This window comes from Hirundo rustica, chromosome 4 (genome assembly GCF_015227805.2).
Source record: "Hirundo rustica isolate bHirRus1 chromosome 4, bHirRus1.pri.v3, whole genome shotgun sequence".
Classification (NCBI taxonomy): domain Eukaryota; kingdom Metazoa; phylum Chordata; class Aves; order Passeriformes; family Hirundinidae; genus Hirundo; species Hirundo rustica.
Window position 1 is genome coordinate 11,677,672 of NC_053453.1, and position 26,075 is coordinate 11,703,746.

At 39.0% G+C, this 26,075-nt stretch overlaps 1 protein-coding gene across 1 annotated transcript in view; it reads right to left on the reverse strand.

Moving 5' to 3' along the window:
- RSBN1L (round spermatid basic protein 1 like) overlaps positions 1-26,075 on the reverse strand; it is a 47,156-nt gene continuing 21,081 nt past the window's right edge. Inside the window, exons 3-8 of the mRNA XM_040062474.1 lie at positions 23,981-24,624; positions 11,398-11,535; positions 11,054-11,196; positions 9,314-9,481; positions 4,184-4,292; positions 1-4,101 (exon numbers count right to left, since the gene is read on the reverse strand). Of these exons, the coding sequence (XP_039918408.1) occupies positions 3,448-4,101; positions 4,184-4,292; positions 9,314-9,481; positions 11,054-11,196; positions 11,398-11,535; positions 23,981-24,624 (1,856 nt within the window). The 3' untranslated portion in view covers positions 1-3,447. The remainder of the gene's footprint in view (positions 4,102-4,183; positions 4,293-9,313; positions 9,482-11,053; positions 11,197-11,397; positions 11,536-23,980; positions 24,625-26,075) is intronic.

Consider the following 26,075-nt stretch of genomic DNA (forward strand, 5'->3'; position numbering starts at 1 on the left):
TGGAAGCTTGTTTAGCAATTGTAACAATGCAATTCTTTGCTACCCAAAAATATGTATCAGGATCTAGGAAAACATCTAATTTTCTGCACATTATGTTATTAACTGGAACACCACTGCACGTGCAGGGAGATAGGAACAGCACCAATGGGCTTGGGCAATTCTCTCCAATATGCACAAGAACAAGGGCCAAGAGAGACAATTAAAACACTGGAGATTTCAGCCAAAATAACAAAGATTTATATATCACCAAAATCCAGAGAAGGGGGAAAAGCAATAAGCAAGGACTAATTTCACTACAGCAGAAGGCATGAGAGATTTATTGCTGAAGCAAAAGTCTGAAGATGAAGTTGTATGCAGCATGAACAAAGGCTGCAGCACAGGACTGAAGCAAGGCCTTTGTGAGACTAATGAACCACTTGGGAGATGAAATTCTCAGAAAAAGTATTCCCCTCTCAAAGGACAACCTCATTAAAATGAACACACCACAGGGAGAGGACAACACTCCTTTTAAATCTTTTCTTTAAAAAGCAAGTAAAAAGTGAACAGTAATGCAGCCAGTCAGCCCAGACTGCAGACATCTGTAAATGCAAAGGGAGGTCTGGGAGCCATTGATAATCCTATTATGGTTCAAATTCTGTCTGCAGGGAATTCTGCCTAAAGTGAGAATCTAGTCTGTCTCAAAGAAACAAAAGAATACATAAAAACTGCAAAAAAAAACCCTGCCACTTAAAAAATATCTCTTTAAACTCTAGAAGTGGCAAGAAAAAATGGGCCAAAGGTATGGGCACTTCAGAAGCAAAATCTCAGGACTAAGATACCTGAGCAGAAGTTTAAGACCACATCAGCCAAGACCACTGAGCAGATCTCCAGAAGAAAATAAAATTCTACTCGTAAGTGTAAAGTTGTATTTGCTAATAATTTTCAAAGACTTATTATTTCTGTCTGGACAGGGCCTATGCTGCAGAAAGTTGGCAGCTGTCCTGGGGGATGTATGTCCACACTTCACTAAAACCTGGCAGGTTACTAAAAATCACTTGAACCCAAACAAATGCTTGGCAAATGCATGACCAGCACACTGCTAAGATCGTTATTCTGAGTCAACTAAATAGTTTGGGGAGTTTCTTTTGTGTGTTTTTTATTTTAAAAAGCAGCATCTGGCAAGGCTGGTTTTGCTAAAGCTGGAGCCCTCATCTATCCCACCTGCAGACTGCAAACTACAACCCGCAGCTCTGCTCTGTTGCTGTATTCCATGGGCAGCACAGAGAACAGGGACGGAAGGCCAAGTAACTCTGTATGGATGCCCATGAAGCCAGAGATTACAGGTGGAAGTATTATTTCCAGAAAACACTAAAGGGAGCTGAGACCACATTCCTGCTATAAGGAAGGCTCAAATTCTTACATGAACAAATTAAATTTTTCAGATCGGAATATGCTAAAGCAATAACTTACCACATCACACATGAATAATTTGCTCATGGCAAAGGGGAAAGCAAGATCCCTGAGGCTGAAACACTGGTAGTAATCTCTTAGCCAGCAAGCATTAAAGAAAACAGTAGTAAGACTTAAGGATGTATTAGCCACATCCAAGAGACCCACATTTCTATTGCTTCTCTAATACATAATTATGGCTATATAGGAGTAATGTTTAGCAATTCAAATATTGATTTGATTAATAGTTCCTTGACAGACCTATTTTGGATTAAACCAATCAGGGCACTCATCTAATAAATAGCTGATTTTAACATTTTAAATTTTAACAACCTATGAGGAAAAAACATTTACAACAGAAGGACCTCAGGTAGTTGAACTGGACATGGCCAGAGAATCACATTGTTCTATTGCTACAAATGAAGCCAAAGTGACCACTAAGTGCATCAAAGTTTATAAATTGGGTACTTAAGGATGTACAACCTTTAAAAATGTTATACAGAAAAATCCTAACAAAAATCAGAGTTACAGAGGGCTTTGGAAATAATAGGCCTTGGATCTGAAGTTTTAAGTATTTAGCTGAAGGACAGAATGTAGGGCAGTTTACTGTTGTGTGCAGCTACCCAAGAGAGAGACGTATCATGCAGCTGTATTTGAACTACACAAGAGTTCACTACACAGAGAATAAATAAGTTAAATGGCAGAGTTACCAGATCAGATGCTAGCTAGCCTCGAAGTTCTCTCCCCTCGGAACACAAAAGAATCCAAGTGTTCCATAGATGGGGAAAGAGAACAGTTAACTTGGACAATGCTGTTATTTTCTTAATGAAACACCTCTTGCTTCCAAACTGTGACTCATGAGGAACATTCCCACTACACATATTGGCAAGCCCCTTTATTGCCTGGCACCATCAGCACAGGGAGCAATTCAAATCCAGGTATCTCTGTGAATTACAGATCCCTGCTAAAGTTGAGGCCCTTTTAGCTTGGTAAGTAACCACTTAAATATTCTTTTAATTGTAGTCACCACTTAATTATTCTTTTAATTGTAGTTAGATAAAGATTTGAGGGAGTGGTTGCTTTTTTGGCTTGTTTTGTGGGTGTGTTGGTTTTTTGGTTGGGTGGTTGTTTTTTTTTTAGGTGACATGGAACTGTCTGAACTGTGCCCTGAGCAAGGCCAAGGGGCAAAGCCCAGGAGGGAATCTGCTCCCTTGCACAGCTCAGGTAGAGAGATGCAGGCGGGCATTGGTAGCGCTCCTGGAGCCCACTGCACGTCCGACTGCCCTCCACACAGCCAGTTTGTCTCCCTGTTGCACCTGAATATCTGACAGCAGGAGTTTGGGGTGTGCCTGGAACGAGCACGTGTAAGTCGTGTGAAGGGAGGACTGATTCTGCCTTCTGACTAATCTGCATTTACAAAGATGCCTCAGCTCAACCTCAGTTTGCTACAGCTCCTCACCCTCAAGGCATAAGGGTATCCTATGCATTAGTGGCAGGTAGAAACATAACCACTAAGAGAGGCAGTTGAACTGAATTATTTTTTGCAGACCCAAAAATAAAACCAATCTGTTATTATGAACCTTTATTAAGCGGCTCACATTTCAGTATAAATCACACTAAAAAGATTTTTAAAAAAGATATTTACACTACAGTGCTGACACATTTAAAATGAAAAAATTGGTATAAATAAGCTCTATGGAAAAGCCTGGAATTGTCAAAAAGAATTCTGGCTCATCTTACAAAAAATATATATGTTAAATGTCAGCTCTACTCTAAAACCTACAACTCAAAATTATTTAAAGACTTCTTTATGTTAAACCTGCAGTGTTTACAGTGCATCTGGCCCTAAGTGCTTTGATACTTCACAGTTATGGACAGGCACTGAGGAATGTTACAAAGCTACATAACTATTTTCTGTAACAGATGCGAAGACAAGTCACAAACTTGCCTCACAACTTATGATCTTTACATTATTACATCATTAAGTTTAAAAAGAAATTTAAAACCATATATACAAATTTAGCACAAAAAATCATCCTCTCTTTGTCCATGCAATTTTGGATATGATGAGCTAGGTTGTCTTGTATCCTCTGGACGTACATGACCTCCAGAGCACAACTTGCCTTGTAAGTCCTTGTTGCCAGGTTCAAATTTAGAATCCATTTCCAACTTTATTGATGTCAACTCAACGTGATCCAGCCTAGCCTGAACATTCTGCCCCCCGACATCATTAGGTGTCACTGTCTTTTCAGCAAGATCAACATTCATGGGTTCTTCTTTTACTTGGAAAGATGCAAGAGGTTCATGTTTTATCGGCAAAAATTCCTGCTGTGGGTACTTGGTCTGCAGAGCATCTGGAAATTTGGTGTCTTCGGAGGTATCTTTGCTCACGGTACAATTTCTGTCAGTCTGAAGTCCAACAACCGAAGACTTGGGGTCTGCAGAGGTCCCTGCTTCAACAGTACTTGTGTTTTGAGAGAGTTCTTCCTCTGAATGATAGAGCTTGAGCCGGATGTGCCAAGCCAAACTACATACAGCTGAAACTGTTTTGAACTGGTGCACAACATTCCTCGGGATGAAATAAATGTCATTATCAAACAACTGGATTCTGGCATATCGAATGCCTTCCCTTCGCAGCTGATTAAGTTTTGCATCATCAACCCACTGGACACACTGTAGGGAGGAAGTGGGAGAAAGGTGAGAACTCTGATTTAGTCCTCAGAGAACGCTGACCATCAGCTCTAAGCGTGCTTACCTGTGAGAGTGGAGGCTCGTGCAAATCTAACTGCATTCGCTGAACTACCTCCAAGAAGTCCTCAGCATGAAAACAAATTACATCTTTGGTTATACGAGGCTGCTCAGACCTACAGAAGAGTAAGAAGTGCACAGTCAGAGGCTGAAATTACCATGCTGCAGAAAATAACAAAAGGTCCGCAAGCAAGAATAAAGCAACTTTTTTTAACTTAAAAAAACTCAACAACTCTACCATAACCTACATTTAAAAAAAAAAAAAGTTGATCAAAACAGTTAATTCTAAACCACAACCTCAGTAAACTGGTTAAACAAATAAACTACAGTTTCTTTATAAGTGGAAGTAAAGGCAGTGATAAAAGGCCAACAAAACACACAATTTCTCACTTCTATTTTTAACTGTCCTCTTGTCTGCCTAGATGCTGAAAGACAGCTGTCCCAGATATACTGGGCTTACTCTGTCAGCACTCCAACACGATGTACCCATCAGGTACCTAAGCATGCAGCAGTCTGACTGGGAGCACTATGGCAACCACTGCTCGGCATCTCAGCCTCCAACACCGTGCTCGGAGTTTGGAGTAAACGCTGAACCTACATTAATCTGCCACAATGTCAGTAATCAGCCAATACCGGCATCCTACACAAAACATCTCCGAAAAATATATCCCTATTTATGCTCACTATAGAGAGAGCCGCACAAGAGCAAAGTCTGAATTAGGCTGTCTCCATATTCAGATTGTTAGGAGAAACATCTCTAGGTTCCAAAGCATCTCTCCCAAAGAAATGCACACCATTTATACAGTTCCTTTGGAGACATCGTCTTGTCTTGGATTATGTAACCTAAAGATGTGTATTCTATCTCATCTGTTGAAAGCTGGTTTTTGGGAGATGTTTTATCCTTCTTACTCCAGGGGGGAGGGGAGCAGATGCCTTCTGATAATGGCCCAGCCATTCGAACCAGGTGGGGCAGTGTTTCCTATCTCTTTCACCACCCCTCCATCCTCCAGGGGCACATCTTCTGATAATGGGCCATTAGGAACCATGAATGACATGACACATTCCATCATCCCACTGCGAGATGCGCCACACAGTGGGGGAGGAGCCAGCTGTTCCTAGCTAGATAAAAACTGGGACTGAAGGACACAAGGGATCCATTTTTTTCCACTGGATTCCCAGAGGGAGACTGGACCCACCTCATCACCACTGGACTTTCTACAGGACCATCTCTACTCCACAGAACCACATCTGTTACTCCAGGAGGATTTATCTGGACTGCTTCCAACACCCTGACCAACAGGGTGCCAGGTCATATCCCTGACTCAGTCAGGGTTTTTTCCAGGATTTTTGTTTGCTTCCTTGCTTGTTTCTTTTTTGTTTTTTTTTTCTACTACTACATTTTTATTTTCCTTTTTTAATATTCCTAGTAAAGAACTGTTACTCCTATTCCCATATCTTTGCCTGAAAGCCCCTAATTGCAAAATTATAATAATTTGGAGGGAAGGAGGGGTTTACATTCTCCATTACAAGGGAGGCTCTAGCTTTCCTTGGCAGACAACAGTCTTTCAAAACCAAGACAATCTAGAATCGGCTCACAAAAGGCAAAAGCAGCTACAATCTTTGTAACTTTCTGATCTAAAGGCAAAACTCTGTTCTGCACTGAAAACATGTTAAAAAAAAAAGCTCCACATGCTTGCTTTTGAGGGATGCCTACATTTTAAAAGTTTTTTTTTTTTTTTTTAATTTACATGTGATGACACAAAGATTTCATTTATAAAGGATAAAGCTCGCATTGGAGAAGTTTTGCAAGGACAGTTTCTCAGCCAGGAAGAACCTGGTTAAAGATTTCTTCCTCCTGGGCCCGCAGTGGGCACAGGCTGCACGTCCAGGGAGCGGAACCAGGGAGCGGAGCTGCTGCTCGCCGCCCGCCTCTCCCACCTGCAGGGCCGGGCTGGCGCCTGCCACCCCTCCAGGACAGCCCTCACCCCACTTCCACCCTACAAAAACGGGGTGGAAGTCAGATGTAGGGGGCCTGGGGAACAGCTGTTGCAGCAGAGCTGAAGCATTTCAGAATCTTCAGAATCTAATGGATGTTCACAAGCCCTTTCCAAAAAGCAAGATGATCACCTATTTTTATATAAAGATATATACATGTCCTGTTATTACTGGTTCTAGGAAGCAGGCAATGATGTACACTTCATTCAGGCTTTTTAAACATAGGAGACATGTTAATTTTATTTAGGTCATGACCTCAATAAAACAAAAAATAACCAGTCTGAGGCTATTTTCAGGAGGAAAACAAAAAACAAAAACCACCCAGATCAACTACTGAAAGTATGCTAGGGAGAATTTTTGGACCACATATTTTACTTCCGGTTTTACAAAGATTAAAATGTGTCTCCGTATTTTGATCTATATACTCCCAAAAAGAATTTAAACACTGAAAGCAAAAAACTTCAGAAACACTGCTAATAAGTGGCATTAAAAATATTAACTACATTAATCTACCTTTCATAATGCAGGGGTTTTTTTCATGAAAATATGGATTTACATTTGGAGTCCCCAGTATTTGTAAATGAAGTTAAGACTTTAAATCAATTGAAAGAATATTTCACACACTTAGGGAACTTCAATCCAAATCAATGTGTTTTCCCAGAAGTGTCTATTCTGGTTTATGCATTGTCATTCCTAGCCTCATCTGTCCAAGAGCACGGATCACCAGCTCTGTGCTGCAATTCTGTCACAGAACATAACATTCCTCTTGCAAACAACTGAGAAAAAACACTGTCAGATAATTTTAAATTCTGTATTCTTTGCAGATTTTATCTTTAGTACAACTTTGAGATAATATTTTGCAAAACCTTTAATTTTGGTATTAGGTACCTACCCCCAAGCAAAACTGTAGCACAGAAATTCAGTTGATGTCCAAAACAACATTAAATGAAAACAAAACATAAGATAACTTCAGAAAAACCCATTTAAGCCTCTACTAGAGAACTGCTAGAACTGGTTTTGGCAGTATTTTTTCCCCTTAACCTCATTCTTCAAAAGGATTGGATTCCTTTTGCTAGCAATAGTTCTGTAAATTGTACATACTCAAAGCAATAAAAAGAAGATCATAATACAATAATTTTACAAAATACCTCAAATCAAGATCATGTCACACTTGGGAAAGGACAAATATTTTATTTCTTCAAAATACCAAGTTTAGTTTCCATGTCTGTCCTCTAGCACCATAAGCTGCTTTTTGCTTTTCAACCTTTCTGTTCCCGTCTGCTCTGAAAGACACTGTTTATCCCACCTAGAATTAACATTCAGCCCTATCAACTAAAAAATAAATCCTACTTTCTTTAAATCTACAGCAACTTATAAAGCTCTTTTTGCACACCAAACCCATTTTTATGGATTTAGTTCAGACAGCCCATTTTTTCCTCACAGAAAGTATTATTCCTATATACATTATCTCATCACTAGAACGTGTGCATTTTTACTGCCATAATGCCTTAATCACTCCAGAATATCTCCAGCTTTTCAGGTTTGTTCAACTATTCAAACAGATTAAGAAAAGAAACAAAACTGAACAAAAATAAAAACTAGATTTTTCAAAACTTCCATTCATGTTGTTTCCTTTAAAATAAATCCACCCACAAATTGCAAATTATGGCAAAACTAATACCTAAAATAATTTTAATGTGCCACATTAATCAATGATGCTTTGTTATCATAAGCCCTGATTAGTTCTCATCATGTAAGTACACTGAAGTGGCTTTTCAAAATTAACAAAAGTGGAAAGGGAAAGCAGGAATTATAATTTAGGCCAAATCAAGCCTGGAATATGTAACTTTTATTGTATTGCTTGTGTTGTATATTTTACTTGTCTCCATCCATCAGTTACAAATTTTTTATTCTGAATTAAAAGATACATTTTCAGTCTTTACACTAAAATGAAATGCTGATATTTCATTTTTATTCCCAAAACTGAAGGACTGTCAACTATGCTAGAAAGCTATAGGATGTGAATGGGAAGTTCCCAGACACTTAAATTACTATCAATTCAATGTCTTAATTCCCACAAACATCCAAGTTCGGGGAGTGGGGTTTTGTTTGGTTTCTTTACTTGGTGTGCAAGTCCATTTCTCAAATGTGCAAAGTGTAACTTAGAATATTCAGATCTACAGAGTTATCTCAGCTCTTGCTCTGCTACTATGGCTCAGTCTTAATTCACCACAGCAGTCGGAGCAAGCAGGAAGTTGAAGGCTCCCACCGTCGTCAACCTGAAGGGGAAGGAAACTGAAAACCTCAGAGCCCAAGAGACAAACATTATCATCTGAACAATCCACTTCTTCCCCAAGTGACAATTATTCTACTTTCTATGTCAATGAACTCATGCACTATAACACAAATTCACATAATTTTGTCCAAATAGAATTTGCTCTTCTGATTTCTAGACAGACAAAAAGGTGTTTATAGTGTTTACATATGCAAAGGTAACCTCCAAAACTAAAGTCATCCTCCACGGTCTGAAGACATAAATAAATGCCTCACAGATCTGGACCAGGTAGCACATATGGTTATGGGTCTTTTATTTGGTTAACATGTAAACAAACTTCAAATGGGGAACATGTAATTTCCCGCATCTCACTAAGGAATTCCAAAGACAGACACCAAAAAATATCATACAACTTCCAACAGAATTCTTCCTAGGCAAGCTTCATAAATAAATCAGGGTTATAACAGCCATGACTGGAGAAGCAGAAGCGTAAGAATTCTGCTCATCTCTAGACAACACAAAGAACTACCAGAAGGTCTCCATGGGCACCTCTGCTGCAGTCTCTATGCACCACTTTAAGCAAAATGAAGTGTGAGGTGTTTTTACATCTAACGTGATCTCAGTAACAGCAACTCAATTATAGCTATTGAACTGTCACTGCAAGGTACACATTTCTGGTTCAACCACACAGCAAAGCCACACACAATCTAAAGAGGGCAGACAAACATCTAATGCTCAGCCAGGACCTATGAAGCCTTCAAGGAATCTTTAATCCTAGATTAACCTATTCTGCACTCCCTTCCAATTACAAACGGCAATTCAGGCAAACATTTTTCTAACACCTAGGTGAAGCCAATCGACACCTACCACTCCCCACAGTGCACAGCCTTCAACACTCCCACAGCAGCTGTGGTCTGCCGTTCAAAGCCTTGTCCTATGTGATCCGCATGGGCTCGGGTCCGGTCTTCAAAGAGCATTTCACGGGGTTCACTGGTTCGAGGTAGGTACTGCAAGTTTTTTATTTCATTGGTAGTTCTGTAAAAGAAAAACAGTAACAGTGATACAGAAATTTCTCTGAATTACCTAATTTCTATCATAGCCAACAGGACTGCTCCCCTGTGCAAAAAAAAGAAACTTTTTTTTCCCTTATTTTAAATGTACTTTCTTGTAATTCAGTTTGTATCCATTCTCTCTGTTCATGTCACTGGGCACTGCTGAAATAAGTCCTTTTTACAACCTTCTGTGAAGTGCTTAAACACACTGATACGGTCCCACTGAGCATTCTTTTCTCAAGAGTAAATCCCAGCTCTGCCACATCACCAGACACACTCCAGTATGGCCATGCCTGTCTTGGCCTGGGGCCTGGTGAGCCCAGAACTGGGCATGATACTGCAGATGTGTCTCACCGGTGATGAGCAGAGGGGAAGAACCCTGTCCCTCAATCTGCTGCACTGCTCGTCTATGAAATGGCAACTTTCCCAGGATGAAGGTGAAACTGACTGGCCTGCAGTTACCCAGGTTCTGTTACTTACCCTTCTAAATGACTGGAGTGGCATTTGCTTTCAGGAACCTTTGCCAGTTGCCATGATCTTTCAAAGACAATGGCTTTGCAATGATACTGGCCAACTCCCACTGCACTTGTGGGATGTGATCCATCCCAGCAGGTCCCACAGGCTTGTCTCTGTCTAATCTGCATTTCTATTAAGTTTCTTAACCTGATTTTCCTCCACTGAAGGCAAGTAGCCCTTGCTCCAGACACTCTCACTGTCTCCAAGACAGAGCATTCCTGAAAGTAAATCTCACTCAAAAAGACAAGGGCAAAGAAAGCGCTATCTCAGACTTTTCCATGTCCTTTGTCCCCAGGTCCTTTGCCCTATTCAGCAAATGCCCTCCATTTTCCCAGTCCTTCTCTGTCCATATGCCAGTGTAAGTCTCTGCTGCCCTTCACATCCCTTGCCAAAATCAAGTCCCGATGCTCTTTGGCTGTAACTGCATCCATCCCCTTCATGGCTGGACAGTGTCTCTACACTCCTCCTGAGGCACCTGCCCCTGCTTCCGCTTCTCGTACGCCACCTTCTTGTGTTCATATTTTGAAAAGAATTCCCATGACAACTCCTTATGACATACAATATCCAACTTCTGCAAGAGGCCTTCCCTACTCATCAGCTGGTTCTTATACACAATACCACAGCAAAGCTTAAAGATTTTGTTTAATGTTGGATTTGTTATCTTCCAGGTGAGAGAAGAGCCCTTGTCTCCAGAGGTCGTAACACAGCCACTCACAGGTAACAACAGGGGTACCAATTCCCGTCTCATGGTACATATCACGGCACATGTCATACATGTACACATTTTCCTCAAGTTTTCACCTTAAATTTCTATTAAAGCTCCAAGAAGGACCAGCACCTTACTTGGCCAGACAGCCAAAATTAAAACAAAAAATCCAGATTCTTACAAAAACAACAAAAAAGTGGTTTCAGAGATGAAGATTTACAATAATTTATATTAGCATGTAATATCAAACAGTAAAAGGTTTGGGATAAAATGAATTTGTAAAGAAAAAAAACTACTAAACAGCCATCTACCAAGTAAAACAATTCAACTTACCTCTTCCTTTTGAAAGGTGACTTTGGCATGTCAGCCACAGGGATCATCTGCTCTCCTGGACGTACCCACATAATGGGCCCATCATCACTGTCTTTACGACTCTCTAATTTTAAACTAGAAAGTGTTCCCCATGGCAGTGTACACTAATGGGAAATACAAGCCACAATTTTCAAGTGAGTTACTTTAAAAAACTTTTTAAATGCAGCCTTTATCTCTCATGATGAAAGAATTTATTAGAACACTCAATTACCTAAACAAGTATCACATACTCTCACTTTATTATTGTAACAGCACTACACAGCATGTTGTCCCCCTTCTCCCAACCCATTCCCTTCTGTCCTTACTTTTAAGAAGGGTGATTCTTCCAACATATCAAGGAATTCAGGGAAGTAATCCCCCACTTCCTCATCAACTGCTCCAACCAGGCTGATCTGTCTCATTGGGCCAGCTCTATACGTACCATGAGAGTATGTTCTTTTTACCTACAAGTAGAATATGACAACAAAAGTTATACCAAGTCCTCTACTGTGCATACTCTACATTCATTGAGCACCTGCAATCTCTATGTTTATGCTTTCTGAGATAAAAAGAAATACTTTTTTTAGTCCTTCAGTCTCCAGTGTATTTAAGATTATTATGAAGTAAATTACTACGAATTCAAAGACAGAAGATCTTATTAAACATCCACAACAACTTACATTTTATTTTAACACCTGAAGGTAAACTGGAGTAACTGTTCATTGCCTTTCAAGAAGATAACATTCCAAACCAGTAACTCTAAAAAGGTATCAATGCATGTTATGCTCAGTAACTAGTCAGTAAGGATTCTTACCTGGATTACTTAAGCCTAGCTGAAATTCTACCTTCTTTCTTGCAACAGGCAGAACGGAGTTACAAGTAGTTTAACTCTAAACACTTCCTCTGCTACTCATCCTCTCTAGTTCTGCCTCTTTGCGACCACATTAACTGGAGAAAATTACAACAGCGAACACAAGGCTCATAAAGAATTGTACAAAAAACGAGACAATGATCGTCACTCCTTCATATTTGCTGTGCTAGCACATCTTGTCCTCCCTTCAGACTTTAACAGCTGTAACATTCACCTCTCATGAGAAATCTTCTACTGTGAAATTTGAACAGGAACACATATTGTTTTAAGGGTTTTTTTCAACAATCTGTTGTGTTAGATCACCGAAATACTCAAGCATCAAGAGATTGATGAGGATCATGCCCACTTTAAGCTTCTGATTTCCTATTTAGCAGGCTGAAAGGCACAGCAGCATTATGAGATGAAATACAAAGAGATCAGAAGAGAGGAAAGAGCAGAGGGATTACTGCACACAGCAAGTAAGGCTCCTGTATGACACCTCTGGACATTCTGCATCCAAAGTAAGAAAAGTAAAAAAGTGCAAGGAAAACAGTTAATGAAATACTGCTTAGCTATGCTCCTCACACAAACAGACCATCAACATTCCTAGTAGTTATGGCAGTGCAGAGGAGAATTAACAGCAGTTCCTGAAAATAAAGCAAGGAACAACACTGCTCGTCTGAGAAACTCTACTAATGTAACCAGATCTTTCCAAAAATGCAGAACCAAACACTGTCCCAGTCATCTCTCATTCCTCCCAGCAAACAGATTTATGGCTAAAAGTAGGGATTTACAAAATGTCCTAGTTAATGCTACAGCAAGCCATTACAGATACACTGAAAAGAACAGTCCAATAATAATTCCCTATTCCTGAAATCCTTAGTCATATTCCTGAAGGGGTTTTTTTTTGCAGAGGCAGCTGTTGATTTTGTGATAAAATATCACAAAACATTCATTTCTGCTGAATCTGCATCAGAGCTCAGTCCTCAGCTACATCCGCACTGGCACAAAGCATCAGAAGTTTGTACAATTACAGCAATGAGCTAGGAAGAACCCTAAAACCACTTTCTGAAGCTACAGACACTCACAAATCTGTGACACTTTATTAAAAAGCCTAACACGCAAAAGGATGTTTCTTCCACTGACATAAGTAGTTAAGTATTCCACCACTCCAGTCCAGGTTATTGAGACGCTGTTTTCATCTACATCCCTGATTAATTAGAACCATTTTTCTGCCTTTTTTCATGTTTCCTTATGCTATCTACTACCACTGTCTCAAGTGATAAGACAAGAGAAAAATGACCTGAAGTTGTGCCAAGGGAGGTTCAAATTAGATATTAAAAACACTTCTTCACCAAAAAGGATCCCAAGCACTGGAATAAGCTGCCCAGGAAAATGTTGAGTCACCATCCCTGGAGGCATTTAAATAACAGGTAGATGTGGAATTTAAGGACATGGTTTAGTGATGGATTTGGCAAGACTGAGTTAACAGCCGGACTCTTGAAGAGGTCTACCTGCTGTCTTTTTCATCCTAAATCATTTTATGATTCATATAGGATAAGATTAAGCTGGCTGTGAAACTACTCCAAGTGAAAACTCTAAAAATTCTCTTAAAAATACTAACTTAAAGCCTGGAAAAGCTGTGAAGCTTCCAGCTTCAACCCACTCATTTGGCTTATATACCACTAGGTGTTAGTAATGAAACATCAAGTCAGTGAAGTATTTAGCTGCAGCATAATGCTTGCATTAAGAAGGATCAATTAAGTAATTTTTCATTTGTTCCAAATAAAAGACCATGCCACTGAAAATTAAAGCTGAAAAATGAACACAACTTTTTCAAGCATTGTTTGTCCAACCTCTTTCACCCCCAGCTTTCCTGGTCAACCACCCTTCCCTCGATCACGAGGCAGTTACAATTGCTTCTCAAGATCCAGTTTAGGAGAAGAAATACCAACATGAATGCTTAAATAATGTCAAAGTTACAAATGATGAGTGGTTTCTTCTGGGACCATTATCAGAATCGCATCACTACAAATACAGAATGAAATGTCTGAGCAATTATGAGCCCTGTAGTGTCTTAACTCCAGGCAGCAGATACTGATCTTACAGCCCCTACTCACTCAGCTGCCACACTGGTGAGACATGGGAGAGAACCGGAAAAGCAAGGAAATGTATGGGTCCAGATAAACACAGTTTATTCAGAGAAGAGGAAACCGAAGAAGAAAAACCACCAAGTGGTGTTTTCCACCACTCACCAACTCCTACAAACAGACTGATGCCCAGCAGTCCCAAGCAACAGGGCGTTCCAGCCAAGCCATCAGTCCCCTCAGGACTGCTCCTGAGCAGGATGTGATAGAGCACAGCCAATTGGGACCAGCTGTCCCAACCATGTCCCCTCCCAGCTCCGTGCCCACCCCAGCTTACTCACCAGGGGGGTTCTGGAAGCCTTGACACTCTGCCAGTGATACCCAGCAAGAGCCAAACACCAGTGTGTTACCAACAGTTTTAGTCACAAACCCAAAACACAATCCACAAATAAAATTAATCCATCCAGACCCAGTTAAAACAGAAAATAAATCCATGTTAGTGATCAACAGGGAAGATTTGCTCTCTCGTTTCCCTTCTTTCCTCATAGCATTAGGTCCTCTGAAGATGGACAGGGAGCAAGCCTAGGGAACTGATCTGAATTTAATCCAGAAATTACCTAAAAAAATTTCTGTATTTTAGAAAATTAAAAAAAAAAAAAAAAAAAAAAGACATAGGTCATAAATACTAATGCCTGGCCAGAAAGAATAAGAGAGTTTGAAAGATGAAGCAGCTGTGGGCAGGTAAAAAGCAACTCCTACCTCATCTCTTCCATGAACTGGATTGTAGCATCCTAAACTCCAGTCTTAGAGAAGAGGTTAATGCTTGAACTACATTACCTCAGATTAGGCTAAAGATTTAGACGAGCATGTATAAAAAAGTGAGGACATTCTTAGTGAGGAGCTGATTTTCACTCACTCCCAGCTTAACACTGCTACTAAGTAACAGTGTGAAAACATCAAAACTTCCCATTAACCTTAGACCAATGACAAACATAAATTTAATCCTAATAAAGACAACAACCAAATAAATATAACCTATGGCATATTAGATAACAGCAACATTGTCCCTTCCTTTTATTGCCAGTATCCTTTGGCTGGTTTGTTCAACTTCTCTTGTTTGAAGAGAAGTAGATTCCTCTGTGTATTTCTAAGCCCACAAAAACAATATTGATGTCCTAAAATCTGCACCTATCAAATTCTACATTAAATTATGCACTGACTGCTAATGAAGCACTATATGAATATATATATATACACACACACACACCTTCTATAAAATAATCTTCCCAGAAGTAATTTCACAGCTTACAGTGTGACTGGGTTTTTAAAATTTTACAGACTTGCCCAAAACTGGAACAAAAAAAATCAAGGACATGCTGCTCTTCTAGCATGTGGTAAGGAACGAATACACACAAATCACCAAGTACATGCATTATAATACTATGAACAGATTATAGAGATAGAAACATATAAAATAATGAATATGACATCCTAATTTCTTTCTTCTGGTGTAGCTTACATCTGAAGTATGTCACCTAAAAACACATAAAAGGAGACTGTCATTCTCTTGCATCACAGGAACAGAAAATTGACAGTAAAACCACCACTGAACCCACAATTAGTAAAACTTGAGAGTTATCTGCTTCTGTGACTCGCACAGCCTCAACTGATTTTTTAATGCAATAGCAAGTGTTTTGACAGAAATATCTTGGTGTCCGACAAGAATCTGAAGACTAAATGCAAAAATACATATTATATATATAAATACCAAAAATATATAGAGCATTATCGTCTGACAAATATAAACGTTTTAGACACTATATGTTAAAGGTTTTGGGTTTGAATAAATCACAAAGTGGAGGGAACAATCCAGAGGAATCATGCATTTCAATAGAGGAATTTAAAAAATGTAAACTGGGCCAAGTAACAACTGAATTCCTATTTTTAATATAGTAGGGTGTGGGTTGTTGTGGGGTTTAGGTGGAGGAGGTGGAGTTTTTTAATTGAAACTTTATGATTCGCCTGCTAGAATTTTAAGGTTTAAATTTATTTCAAATTTTCACCTTTAAAACCAAGAAAGTCTGGAAAAACAATCCTCAGAGAAAAAAAAATAGCCTACAACAAAATTATCCACCAACTGAACTCAAAATAATTTTAAGAAGCCCACGAAGCCCCACTAAATACCAACAAAAAAACTCCCAAAACATGACACCGCCTAAGAATATGCAAGGACATTGAGGAAATAGAGGGTTTTGCTACAAATGCACAAGCCATGCACTTACATGCTGCTATCTCAGAATGGACATCATCTCATTTCAGAGTCAGTGATAATGTCAAACACTGCAGCCATGAAGAGGCCATTACCATGCCTGCTCATTTCGTACATTTCAATAAAGAGCCCAAGAGGTTCTCTGTTCCTTGCCAACTTCATTCAAATCCTTAAATGCTTCCTTATACTTCCAGCTTCAAATGGGAGCAAGCACTGCACAAATATTCATCAAAATTGCTCTGATTTTACAAATACTCCTCAATTTGTTTGGCTGCTTTTTACTATTAAACCGCATGTATCTCATATTCCTTCCTTCACCTTTTTTAGGTCCGGGTTTTGTATCAGTTCTGGCATTACCCAATTATCATTAAAAACCTAATTTCAACAAATATTATTTCCCAATTGGAAGTTTCTGGAAATGCAATCTCAAGGTTTTTACTGCTTTATTAGTTTCACCAGCATCCTCTTACCATTGTAGCTCATTTATCATCTGACATGTTCCATTTTGCAAATGAAATTCTCAAATAATAGCATGGATAGACAGAGGTTTCTAAAAGCAAAATGACTTCAACTTTTATTCTGAATTCCAGCAACACAAAAACAGTGAAGCAGTTGACAAAGAATTTTTTAAATAGATAAAAAATTAAGGACAGAATCAATTGGACACCTTCATGGAAAATGACACAGCAAGAGCGATGTAGCTACTATTGCTCTGGTCGCTCAGGCAGATCCATGGCACGGTCAGCCCCACACCCTGTCCGAGCTGCCGGTACAAACCTCCAGAGTTTTACTTAGGTATGGCTTTTGTCAATAACAACATATGTGACTAAAAAGAGTAACACAGGACTGTAATCTATTTATTGGATGTAACTATCAAGAAGAAATCTAGAAAGGTAATTGCTTTCTAAGTGGAAAACAAATGAGCATGTGTTGCAGATTTCCAATATCATTCCCTGTGAACTCATTCTTTGTTCGATGGTATTCACCAAGTGAAAACTCGTGCTTCAAGACAGTATGTTGCCACCATTGATCAAAAAGTCTCTTACATATAGTCCTACAGATCAGTTTTAAAAAAATACTTTTTTTTGAAGATTTTTTAAGAAGAATTTTTATAAGAATCAATCTTTTTTAGATAAAAAGAAAGAGAATGGACAATGTATTTACTTTAAAAGAGATAATTTTTCATCATCCAGAAGGGAAAAAAAGAAGGCTTTATTTTGAAGGAATTGTAACAGCAAGAAGCTAAAAAATGTTATACCTTTTTAATAACTAACCAAACATCTGATCAGCTTAAAAGCAAGAAGCAAATTTTACTGAAAACAAAGTTCTACTGAAAACTACCGAAACAACTGAAAAAATATGGTTCCAATATAAAAGAATTCTTTCTAGAACACAGTATAATAACACAATATATAGAAACAGATATTGCACAAATCTTTAATGATAAGGAAATGAAGCACTAATTATCTGAGATTTTCTTTAAAAAATATTTTCAACAATTCCCCTCAAATATTAAAGGAACTAGTGAATTCAAGCAAGATTTCACAAATTAGAAAAGAGCCAAACAGCAGAAACCTTGCTGCAAAAGAAATGTTAAAGAGCTAAAGAAGCTGTTTAAGCAAGAAGATAATATTAAAAGAAGCTTAAAGAGGCTAAAAGAGTAGGGGAATGACAAGCTCTGTGTGCAGAACCTGAAAAAGTGAGGCCAACCCCTCACATAAAGTCACACCACAAACATGAATTTCTATCATTACTATAACAGATCTTCCTCTAAAATAATTAATTCATTAATATTTGACTATTCAGCGTCCATCACAGCTAATATGGCAACATTAATTTATTCCAAACTGGGAACAAAAGCAACAGAAACTATTTCTCTTAAGATGTTGTTATGGAATGGGGCTGATTGTGCAGACCCACAGTCATCCTTGAGCTACCTCTGACACGTTTCAACAATACAATTTGCCAACTCAGTAATAAAACCAATCCCTCAAGAGTAGTTAAGTAGTTCTGCTGGATTAGTGGAACAAACTGAACTCACCAGTTCAAGAAGCACCAGATCTTGGCACAAGAAAATGCAGCTGGGAGGAAAGAAGGAATAAGGACATTTTCTTTTAGCAGCAGCAGCAATCAGATTGGCTCTGGCCATTTGTTTAATTGCACACTGTACAGCTAGAGTGACTTTTCCTAAAGTAAACAGGCTGAATGATGTGCATCCTCTCATGCCTACAGCACAAAGGCAGTAAGGTAAAACAAGACAAAGCTTTAATAAATCAATGAGAACAAAGCTGTGTGGTGCAGTTGACACGATGGAAGGAAGGGATGTCATCCAGAGGCTTGAAAGATGGGCCTTGTGAACCTCATGAAGTCCAACAAGGCCACGTGCAAGAAGGTCCTGCATGTGGGTTGGGGCAATCCCAAATACAGCATGGAGAATCAACTGAGATTTGCCCTGGGGAGAAAGACTGGGAGATGCTGCTGGATGAGAGGCTTGTGCACTCGCAGCCCAGAAAGGCAAAGGCGTCCTGGGCTGCCACCCCAGCAGCATGGGCAGCAGAGCAAGGGAGGGGATTCTGCCCCTTTTCTTTCCTGAGACCCCACCTGCAGTGCTGCATTCAGCCCTGGGGACCCAGCACAGGAAGGACATAGACCTGGTGGAACAAGTCCAGAGGAAGGCCATGAAGATGATGAGATGGCTAAAGCACCTCTCCTATGAAGACAGACTCCTCACAGACAGACTGGAGTTGCTCAGCCTGGGGAAGAGGCTCCAGAGAGACCTCAGAGCAACCTTCAGGTAGCTAAAGGGGACTACAAGAGAACTGGAGCAGAGCAGTGTACAAGGGCATATAGTGACAGAACAAGGTGGAATGGCTAAACATTGGAAGAGGGCAAGTTTATCTACTACAAAGAATTTCTTTGCTGTGAGGGTGGTGAGGCACTGGAACAGGTTGCCCAGAAAAGCTATGGATGGCCCATCCCTGGCAGCGTTCAAGGCCAGGCTGGATGGAGCTCTGAGCAACCTGTCTAGTGGAAGGTATCCCTGCCCACGGCAGGTGGTTGGAACTGGATGGTTCCTTCCTTTGGGGTTCCTTCCAACACAAACCATTCCATGATTCTAACTCAAAACCACTAAACAAGTTCTGCAGAACTAGAAGACAGTAACACACCATCTTAAAGAAATAGGTGTCAAGAGAAGACAGAGGAGCTAGAGACTACTTAGCCTAATTCCAGTTTACAGAAAAAACACCCCACTTAGCTGGATACAACTATCAACTATCTAGAAAATAAGATAGTAAGAACTAACAAACATGGTCATGTTAAAAAAAAAAAAGGAAAATCAAGCCAAACTACTCTTTGTAACAAGGGCTGGATAGGCTTGTTCAGAGGATCAGTAAATATCTTGACATTTGACATTTCCATTATATTCTAAAAACTGCTACAGAAACATGGTCTATTAAGAGCAAACCGCGGGCAGTTTTGTCTGTGCTCACATAATTATCTAATTCTGAGGAGGGCAGCAAGGATCCTTCCTTTGAAGGCAGTGTCTCCTCATAAAACCCACAGGTATCACAACACTGCAAGTCCATTACAGGAAAGGATCAAAACTAACAAGATCTTGAAACTGGAGAGAGGGTCTGAATGCAAAGGATATAATTAAGCTTAAACAAAAGCAAGAACTACACTCACATACATATTTAATGAACTGCATAAACCTGAAAAGGGAAGCAACTCAATTAGCAGGAGCTGCTGCTACAGCAGATCAGAAACTGCTCTGAAAAAGAAACAAATAGATATAAGAGCAATAATTTGCAAGACAATTGCAGCAATCTTCTCATAGTCTCTGACATCAATAAAACAGGCAGACATTGTCGATTTTTAGTATTTTAGTATATTAAGAAAAAAATATGGATGACTGAACTGAACATAAGGAGAGAACACTAAGACTAATAAGGGCATAACACATAATCACAGACTGAAATAACTCAAAACACTTGATCTAGGGAGACGGAAAAAAGGAGCAATCTTCAAATACAGAGAAAACTGAATGAAAAGGATAAATTGCTTGCCTTGTCCACTAAAGAACAGAATAAAAGGATAAAAGGTCAAAAAGGGAAAAAAAATTTACAACAGATTTCTCTGGAAAGAGTGGAATCACCTTGAGATCTACTGCAAACACATCAGACAAGGACTCGTCAAATATGGCTTTAAAATACTCCATCTTGTTTTGCAGCAGAGGAATTGTTTGGCAGCATTTTACTTCATCTGTACTAAGAAGTTGCCTCTGATTCAAGACAGTAAAATCAATGCACTAAGCACTGTTCCTGTTAAACATCAATTGAGAGCTTTGGGGTTTCAGCACAGCAGTAATTAACTTACACTTGCCCAGCACAAGGAAAATAATAATAAGTTCAAAATATTAACATTTGTCTCAACAGCACTTAATAGCTTAAGTGAAGTGATGTAAGCTGCAAGTAGGTGGCAAAAGCTGATTATTTACATTCTTTAAAATTCTCATAAGAACCTAACAAGATTCATGGCTATCGAGTAACTGATGCAGCTGTTGCCATGTACACAAATACAGAGTCCAGGGAAGATGGAGCTACAAGATAGTTTTTCACCACCTGAAGGACTGACTTACTGGCTACAAGGATATCCAGACTAATTTCATTTTGCCCAGTTGCAGAAACAATCTGACTAAGCCTTGCAGTCAGTTCAGAAAGAGCTGTTCCACTAATACCAAAAAAAAAAAATTAAGGATTACTCAGGCATAGACTCAAGCTGGATGATGAAAAAACTCTCCAGGTTCCTTTCCCTGTAAAATTTAAAAGCTAATTCTCATTACAAAGAACCGTTTCCAAATTTGTCTCTCCTGCACCTGCTGTAAATATTCTCACAAATCTGTGTCCCTTATAACCTTCTAACAAGTAAAATTACATTACTCCTATCTGACACAGGTGTATTGGGAAGCAAGCTGCAAGGACTTAGTTTTCAACTCTACAATTGTGAAAACTAAGTAAATTGTTTGAGGGATGCAGGTAAACTTAAGACTCCAACTTGACCTCAGTAACAGAATTTACTGTGCAATCTGCCTCTTGTCATAGAACTTGATGACTTAGAAATATGCATTACTTAAAACCAAAAAATCCCAAACCCACATCTGTCATTGAACAGAAGGTAGAAGATTGAGTAGTAACAAAAGGATCAACTCAAAAAACAGAAGTTGATGAAACACTCTATAATACTTTAGATTTCAGGCTTAGCTCAGCCTTCATTCTCCTTTTTAATAACTTTTTAAAAATCTTTTTAAGCACTTATATTTGTCAGATTGATTACATGTGGTACGTGAGCTCTGAGAAACTACCAAGGAACCTCTTGTACCAAAGTGAGCTTCGTTTCAGTGTTTTAGTTAGAGTTAGCAAAGAAATACCCAAGTTTCTTAAAGCTGATATAGTCCAAGATACATACTCAATGCAGACTTGATAAAATCAACTTTCCTCAGAAAACAAATCCCTCCTGAACTGAGGCTATACAACAACCGCTAGACATTGCTCAGGCTGCTCAGGACAAGGAACCCCACAGCACAAAGCTTGGGCAATGTAGGAACAGAAAACGAAGTACATTTAAAGTTTCATCAAAATATACTGCAACAAGATATTAGAATCCTTTGAAAAGATTCACAAAGAACTTAGTGAGACAGGATAATGTTCTCCATCTACATAAAATGTAACAAGTCAAAAAGGAGAATACAAAGGAACAAAACATTTTAACTGTAGCAGCCCACATTAAAAAAACCCACAAAATAAACAGCCAAAGTAAAACAGAAATAAGAAAATCATAAGGTAATGTACTAGGCAACCAAGATACAGACTTAAATATTCCAGGAAACAGGAATGCTGCACAGTCTGATGTTTGCTTGTATATGTTATTTATACACCATGTACCCCTTAGTTAGCAAAAATACAAGGAGCCAAGCATTTTCTGTCAAGCAGCCAAACTGAGAAGTGATAAAATGCCATGAAAACTAAGGAAAAAAATTAGGGAACAGAAAGGAAAAGAAGATACCAGAACTAAACCTCCAGCCAAGTAAAATATAGCTTAGACCATGGAGCTGATCAGGTGAATCCTGTAATAATACAGTTTGGCTTCTTTCACCTACCACAGCCTCTCTCAGTTCCTCCTTCACTTACACAAAAATGGGGAATTATGATTTCAACCTCAAGGAACAACAGGACTGGTTGAACTACAGATGTTGATGCTACCATTGTAATACCAATTTAATTTATTATTTCAGTAAAATAATTTTATTATAATCCGCAACAATAAGATCTGGGCTTTTCTTAACTATTTCTTTAGGGCAGGTACTAGCACACAGCTGTACCTGTGTTAATGCTCCCCAAGACAACCAGCTGGATTTAAGGAACGTACAAGGACAGATCCAACTTTTCTTTTATAAAATGGCCAAAGATAGAGCAGCTCTGGAGAGTTGCCCATCATATGTTCTGCAATTTTTATTATTAATGATTCCCAGGAAAAATAGTGACTGTAGTTCACAGAATATTCATATTCCAGGGCAGTAGATATTTTTTCAGCCAGCACTGCAAATGTTCTCTTGCAGCAACATTTTAGTTCTGCATATCCTTGTGAATAACACACACCTGAAATCAGTCAATACATGCAAGTGTTCTATGCAAATGTTTATGTAGCCAAAGGAGAAAAAAAGGAATGAAAAATATGACAGTGTGACTTACACTTGAACTCTTTCTAATTGTCTCAAAAGTGAAGACTAAAATAGTTTAAAACTGATCCACACAACATCCAAGTTCACAAATATGGGTGTTAAAGAGTAATTGTGAGATAAAGTTGATATAATTCAAAACAGGATTGAGTTTCTGCATAAAATGTTTCAAACTCACTATAGGGGCTTTCTGCAATAACCTCATAATCAAGGTGAAAATTGGACAGATTTTTTTTTTTCCTGAAAACCAGTGCTATAAATAATTTCTGTGCAAGAGAAATTTATTTTCTACAGTAAGTTAATGAAGAGCAGAGGTGATGTTTAATCAGCAGCTGTTGTTAAGAGAGTATACAGTAATTTCTCACCAAAAAAAAATATATATTCAAAAGCTGACAGTCATTCTACCATTTAACTTGAGAGCCTTCCAGAGAATCCAGCCAAGTGAGGAGAAATGCAAAGGCTAAGGACCAAATCAGTTGCCACATTAACCCCCTCTTAAAGCTCTTCTTTAAGGATGGATTTAGAAAACCCAGATTACAAATGCAGCTAATTTAACTGTGCCCTACACAGGTTTTTATGTATAACACTGTATTAAAGCATTTCAGTTTTATGACAAAGTTCATACAGATAAACTACTGCTCAGACACCCAGAGAGCCACAGCTAAACCATTTTAACCCTCCAAAATCCATGGCTAATCTTCAGCAACAGGAACAAATCCAAAGAAACCTACACACACAAGCATGCAAACACTTGCCCTCCCACCAAAAATCCAAACTGATGTCTCAGTTAACAATTTTGTCTCTTCTCATCTTCAGTAACGCAGAACTGACTTATTAAAGAAATCCTGGTCTTGTGTGTCATCCACATAGCAGGGCTAATAGCAACTACTCTAAAAAAACCCCCACCCATTCACAGTTGTTTGAAACCATTATATGACTTTAGAAAGTAAAATGCATAACCTCTTACCTGAGCATGAAAATTTGACATAGTCGTTGTCTCTATATCTTTCTTTCCCAAAATCTCCATTTTCACTGGTGAATTGGGAAAATTAAACGAAAAGTAGTCTAAAAAGTCAGGTAAATAAGTAGCTGCCCCATGAACAATACCCATTACATAGTAAGCTGCACAGTTTTCATTTTCACTAAAAACCAGACCCACAAACTCTTCTGCAAATCTCTCCATCTCCACAGGAGACAAGTGGGAGAGTTCATTACTGTAGGCATGGATAACTGATGCACCTCCGTTAGGCTGGTGCTCAATATGAATCAGCTGTTTGAACTCCAATGTGTCCAACCTTTTGAGTTTATTTTGAACCCGTGGCTCCTTTAACGAGACAAATGGAAACTCACTGTTCTCTGGTATCTTGGACTCACAGTCCTTCTTGGGATCCATATTTTTCCCATTGAAATCCTTAAGATGATCATCTATGATGCCTTTGGCTTCCTGATCCTCAATATCAGAAACCAGTCCTGAGCAGATGGTCTGAATGGATTTGCTGTACATTTTTGGACGCTTCCTCTTCTCATTCTCTTTATGTTTCTTTTTCTTTTTCTTCTTAACTTTTTTAATCTGTAGCTCTTCTGCATTGGTTTTTGGTTTCTCCTTCCCACCTGTTGAGAGTTTAAAAAAAAAACCTCTTAAGGATATTTTTATACAAAATATATATTTAAAGATTGGGATTCAAAGTCAGCAAAACCCTCACCATGGCACACAAAGACCAGAGATCAAAAGCGAGGGTCATAATGCATGTGTTACCAAAAGTGAGGAGGGTGAGGAGGGTAAGGGACGCCTGCCCTGGTCACATTGCAACGGATAAATAAGCTGAGGGAACAAGGGAAAAACATCACAATAACCCAGGATTCCCAAGGCTGCTTTCAGGAGGAGTCGCAGTCCATCATTCCCTTCAGCTGGTTGTTAGCAGCTGCTGTCCCATGAAGTCCAGAGACATCTGTCCAACACTGCCAAACAAGGGGCCTACAAACCATCCATGGATATGAACCTGCAGCAGCAAGCTGCCCACGAGACACCGCTGCCAGAACTGACCTGCTCTGATGGGCTTCTTCATGTGGTCATTCCTTCACAACTACATAAACTTTGTTGAAGAAGTACTTGTGGGAACATCTAAAATCTGATCCCATATATATTATAACATAAATAAAATTTTCTTTAATGTGTCTTGTTTTAATGCTCACAAAAAAGAAACTAGCGTCAAGTTCACAAAAAATACAAGCTAAAGTGAAAAAAAACCTGTCCTAAACGTCCAAAATGTCCTGAAAGGAAAAATTACTCATTTGGGGATAACACATTTAGGTGATTCCCAAAGTAAATGTTCTCACTTGTTTTAAACAAGAGAGTTGTTTTTTTTTTTTATTGCAAGTAATAGAAGTCGTAGCCAAAAAATCTTCCAGCACTACACTGCCCTAAGATCAAGCAGTCAAAATGATTTAGCACGTAGTGAAAGGAAGTCAGTGGTATGTTTCAGCACAAAATTATAATCACACCAGCAATTCAAGACCAACATGTTCAAACACAGAAGCTTTGAAGTTTAAAAATTGTGTATTTTATTGCAAGACTAAGTAATATGAAATCTGCAAGAGTTAGTTAGCCAGTCTCTACCACTATGTTGCAGTAGACTATATTCAGGTTGCCATCCTCCACCCAAGTACCTTACAAGAGTCCTTAAAAAAAAAACAAAAGTGAGACCAGAATTGGTGCATCAAATCACAAATTCTTCCTGATGATTAAGAGACTGGACACAGAAGATGCAGATACAGGAAAGGAGAAAAAACAATGAAGATACTTGGGTCTGAGTCTCCTGAGCTTTGTGACAGCAGCTAAATACTTCTGGGATTCCTGAAGCAGAGACAGATTTAGTTATCTCCCTGAATTCTATTTTCTCACAGAGAGAGGAAGGAGAAGCGCCCTGAGGTCACCACATTTCTTATTTAGCCCAAACAAGGAAATGGATTCTAGGATTTCTTAACCTAATCCACACAGTTAGTAACTACAAAGACACCCTTCACTCAGAATCAGATTGAACACAGCACACTCGCTGAACACC